Source organism: Drosophila sulfurigaster, chromosome 2L, assembly GCF_023558435.1.
Source record: "Drosophila sulfurigaster albostrigata strain 15112-1811.04 chromosome 2L, ASM2355843v2, whole genome shotgun sequence".
NCBI lineage: Eukaryota > Metazoa > Arthropoda > Insecta > Diptera > Drosophilidae > Drosophila > Drosophila sulfurigaster.
The window spans coordinates 28,918,012-28,923,289 of NC_084881.1; the positions used below are offsets into that span (position 1 = coordinate 28,918,012).

Genomic DNA, 5,278 nt, shown 5'->3' on the forward strand with positions numbered 1-5,278 from the left:
AAGTGATTGCAGTGCGAGAGCGGAATAATATTGGCGTCTACATCTCCAGACCTCCAGAGAAAATAAATAGCACAAGCACAGACAAAAATTCTGCAACTTCTTTGCAATTAAATACTATATTTTTGTGCTTCATTATTTTTTTCGTGGTTCTGCAATCCTAAGAAAGAATTATTATGTGTCTTGAATATGTTTTTTAAAAGACAAAGCTTAAAAGTATGTGAAATTATATAAATAGAATAAATGTTTTTAGATTTTGTTAAGAAATGAATTCCCCTCAAAGAAATCAATAAAATTTGTTTAAAATCTAAATCTTCAGATTTCACTTATAATTCTCTTCTTATCAGGAAATAATTAGGTGCACACCCCTTTGATAAGCGTAGTTTGGCAATTTGCTTGGCCAAAATAAAAAATTGTTGAGAATCTAAACTGTTTTCTTATCTTTAACTATGTTAATAGCCTATTCTCACTGCACCAAAAAACCTCGGTTCTTTTCCGTTCAAGTCGAATGTTACGTTTGCCCAATGAAAAAACCCATAAGACAAAAAAGTCGGTTCGAAACGTAAAAAAACCGAGTGCAGTGGAAAAAGGCTATTACTTGACTTGGTCTTAATCTAAGTTCAGTTACAATGTCCAAGAACCAAATCTTATCAATAATAATAAATTGATAAAGTTTATATAAAACTGTCAGTAAATGTGACTTTAATTCAGTGTTTTGCGATGAGTTGTGTAAAGGGGAAGTGTTTGTTTTACCTTTCTTGCCTCTTGCTACTCTGCGGTGTCCTTTCTAAGGATATCGTTGAGCAGCAGTCAAAGGAATCTGAAAACTTCTCAGCTGATCAAAGCCCCGACTTCAGAGACTATCATGAACATTACCGAATTGGTATTCCAAATTTAACAAATAACAACTATACTGGAATACGGAGCGCCTTTCAATGGAGAGTTGGCAAATCGTTGTATGACGGAGGTATCAATAATATCATGCTATTCAGTATGAATGACACAGTGCTTATACCAACTTATTTGTCTGGACGAATTGGATTATATAGCAATGGATCTCAGTTTGGAGTATATTTCTTAATGGATTGGTCTGTGAATTTCCCCTACATCAATTGCGCAAACAATTTCAGTGCGCACAGCGATAATCTTATCTGTTTCAATTCGAATTATTCCCTAATTTCGAATGCGATTTACTTTCTGGATGTGGAAATTAGTGGTAACATCATAAGTGGATATATATCAGAGCCTCAAACGGATTTTACCTATATGGATGTTACCAACTTGCCGCGAAAATTGATAGCTGAATTTCAATGGCACGGAACACTAATTAACTTGAAACCTGAAGGCTATTGGGTCGAGAATAATTATGGCTCTTCTTGTGATAACACGAGTGAAATAACAACTTTCAACTATGCGCCAGTGTCATACAATAATGAGGAAAGAATTAAGAATTCTTATAGTTTGACGGTAACCACGGCCCACTATTTTGCCTGCGGTCCAGAGAGAGCGATTGTAGAGACAGATTGGGATGAATATATTGGCGTCTACATCTCCAGACCTTCAGAGCAAATAAATAGCACAGACAAAAATTCTGCAACTTCTTTTCAATTAAATACTATATTTTTGTGCTTCATTATTTTCTTTGTGGTTCTAAAATCGTAAGGAAGAATTATAATGTGACTTGAATATGTTTTTTAAAAGACAAAGCTTAAAAGTATTTGAAATTATATAAAAATAATAAATGGAAAAATGGTTATTAGAATTTTAGTTGTAAGTTGATTAAAATGAATCAATATTGTATAAAAATATTTCAATAACCAAATCTAATCAATAAAAAATCATTGATAATGTTTCTATAAAACTGTCGGTCAATTTGATTTTCATTCAGTTTTTCGCAATGAATTCTTCAAAACAGACGTGTTTGTTTTACCTTTGTGGTCTATCGCTGTTCTGTGGATCCAAGGATCTCTTTGAGCTGCAGACAAGTATATCCGTGGATCAAGGGCCTAACTTCCAAGGCTATAACGAGAATTTCCGAGTGATTATTCAAGAAATACCGAACAGCAACTTTACTGGAATTCGCAGCGTTTTTCAATGGAGAGTCGGGAAAACTTTGAACGATGGAGGCATCAATAATATCATGATGTTTTACATCAATGATACGGAAAACGCATCAACTTTTTTGCTTGGACGCATTGGAATATATAGTAGCGGATCTCAAATCGGAGTGCATTTCACAATGGATTGGCCTCTTAATTATCCCCCATTCAATTGCTCAAACAATTTTAGCGTCTCCAGCGACAATCTTGCGTGTTTTAATGCCAACTATACGCTGATTACGAATGCGATTTACTTTCTCGATGTGGAAATCAGTGATAGCATCATAAGTGGCTATATATCAGACCCTCAAGACGATCTTACCAATATAAACGATCTCAACACACCGCGAAACTTGATAGCTGAAATCAAGTGGTTAACTAATCTAGGAAACTTAAGACCTCAAGCATATTCTGTTGAAAATAATTATGGATCTTCTTGCGGCAATACGAGTGAAATTACAACATTTAACTATGTCCCAATTTCGTACAACAATCAGGAAAGAGTAATTAATACTTATAATAGCATGTACACCGTGACCAACTATATCTGTGGCCTTGAGAATACAATTGCAATTACAGATTGAGAGATCTACATCTCACGAATCACTTAGTCAAAAGTAAAAAAAATCAAATCTATTCCTGGAACCACCTCTTATCACTTATTATAGACTTGATAATGTGGCTATAAAAATGGTAGCAAACATAATTTGTTGTCAGTTCTAAACGATGAGTTTCTCAGTAGCAACGCGCTTTATCTGCCTTTATGGTGCTTGTCTGTTGACATCAGTGTCATCGTGGCAAAGCCAACTACTAACAACTTTTCCAAGGATGTGGCTCTGGAGGAGACTCGAAGATACACAGTTTATCACGAACAATTTAGAGTGAACATTCGAACAGAGACTGCAATAAACTTTACGGGATTTCGCAGTGCATTCCAATGGACTATAGGAAAATCTGTCAGCAGTAATCAAGGCATTCAAAATAACATGAAATTCACAATTGAGGATGCGACTAATGAAAGGGTTCAGTTGACTGGAGAAATTGGAGCAAAGACTCAGAAATTAGTGTATATTTGTCCATGAATGAATTAGAAAGTAATTCAACTGGCTTTTCATTCTCTTGCTTCAATGGATTTGATTTCTCTGCCAAGAATAATGGCTGTTTTAATTCCAACTTTAGCATGATTTAGAATGCGATCTATTTTCTCGATGTGGAAATCCGTAAAAAGACTATTCGTGGATATATATCAATTCCTCAAACCGATCTTACCGATATTGACGATCCTTACTTTCCACCCTTTTTGTTTGCCGAAATCAAATATATGTACCAATGACCTGAATCAAATAAATCCTGTGCTATATTGGGTTGGAATTCATAGGGAAACATGGTGGTTCACCTTTCAGCCACAATCATACAACAAAGCCGGAAGATGGACCAGATCTTTAGGTAGTAGTACGTACTTTGTGCAGTGCCCAGCAGAATATACTGTTCTAGGTAAAGATTGGGATCATCATGTTGTCGGCTCAAATCAATTGAACACGATCTGTGGTTTCTATTTAAATTATGTGAAATAATATCATAATTGTAAACAATTTAAAATAAAATTATACAAATATAAAAAAGACAATGCTTATATAATTGAGAAGGTTCGCTGTATGAATTGTACAATACACTAAATTTATGAAATCATTCATATCTCGTTCTTGGAAGTTAATTAACACGATTGCCAGTCAATAAATGGTCAAATACAAAAGCTGATAGTTGACAATAAACTTGCTAATACCCCTATATAAAGTCCACATTTACAGATCGGAATCTGATAAAAAAAAATGATTAACTTTTTTGTGAAATTATGAGTTTTGATTTGGTTTTTGAATATTTGTTTGTTAAACCGATGTACCTTTAGATTATCCTTCCAAGCACCGAAACTTATCAATAAAAATAAGTTGATAAAGTTGCTATAAAGCTGGCAGGCAACGAGGTTTCAATTCAGTATACAACGATGAGTTCCTCACAAAAGACGTGGTTCCTTGGCCTATTTTGTTTATTTCTGCTCTGCAGTGGTGACTCGGCCAAAATCAAACTCCCAGATGAAACCAATGTTGTAGTGCAGACAAAGGATCATCAAAATCCTGTGAATTACATTTCAACACAACCTCTCAGCGTCTCCACATACCCTGAGCAATACCGAGTTAGTATGTCGTCAGCCGAATCAAACTATACGGGAATTCGCAGTGTCTTTCAATGGACAATCGGCGATATCTCAAGCATTGAAGGCATTCACAATGCGCTGGATTTTACTGTCAGTGATACGGACACATTGCAAACTCTAAATGGTCACATTGGTATTTATAGCATCGATTCACAAACTGGAATCCATTTGTCATTCGATGCAGTTGACAGTTCTAGTCCTGGACCCAACTTTATTTGCTCAGACACGTTTACATTAATCAACGGAAAGCAAACGTGTTACAATTTGAACTACATTTTGACATCGAATGCGATTTACTATCTCGATGTGGAAATTAATAATAAGACTCTACGTGGATATATCTCAGAGCCCCAAAGGAATCGCACAACTATCGATGACACAACGGTGGAACGTTCATTGATTGGCGAAATGAATTGGAGAAACGAACTAAAGGATTTGCGTCCTCTTAGCTATTGGTGTGCACTTTCTTATGGCTATTCGTGCAAGAATTTGAGTGACATCAGTACTTTTAACTATGCTCCAGTATCGTACACAAATTCGAGCAGAACTCTGACATCTTTCGCTAGTAGCACTATTACAACCACGACTACATGCGGACCACAGAATGTTATAGCATTGACATCTTGGTCAAAAGATGCTGCTATCTATATCTCAAGACCTCCAGCACAAATCGATGAAAGCTGATTCAGCGACAAAATGTTGTTAAATTATCAAAGTATCGGTATCTAAGAATTGGTCATACAAATATATTAGAAATAAACAATGATGATAATGAATTTTTAATCTTTGCAAAAGGTTTTTACGGTTATCTGCATACTCATGAGTACGGGTGTCAAAAAACACTTATACTCAAGAGTACCGGTGCCTAAATCACTTATACTCATGAGTATGGGTGTCGAAAATGCACAAGATTTTTGTGATCTGATTTTAAGCACTCGGGTTAAGCCGGTGCCGAATTCCACAACCTCCA

The 5,278-nt window shown here is 35.6% G+C and overlaps 2 protein-coding genes across 2 annotated transcripts; both read left to right on the forward strand.

Annotated features, from left to right (window-relative positions):
- Positions 1-1,894: 1,894 nt before the first annotated feature.
- On the forward strand, positions 1,895-2,680 carry LOC133848362 (uncharacterized). The gene has a single exon (XM_062283894.1). The coding sequence runs from the start codon at positions 1,895-1,897 to the stop codon at positions 2,678-2,680; it is 786 nt and encodes a 261-aa protein (XP_062139878.1).
- A 1,418-nt stretch (positions 2,681-4,098) lies between these two features.
- Positions 4,099-4,992, forward strand: LOC133848368 (uncharacterized). Its single transcript, XM_062283907.1, has one exon. It carries the CDS (start codon positions 4,099-4,101, stop codon positions 4,990-4,992), a length of 894 nt encoding a protein of 297 aa, XP_062139891.1.
- The last annotated feature ends 286 nt before the right edge of the window (positions 4,993-5,278 follow it).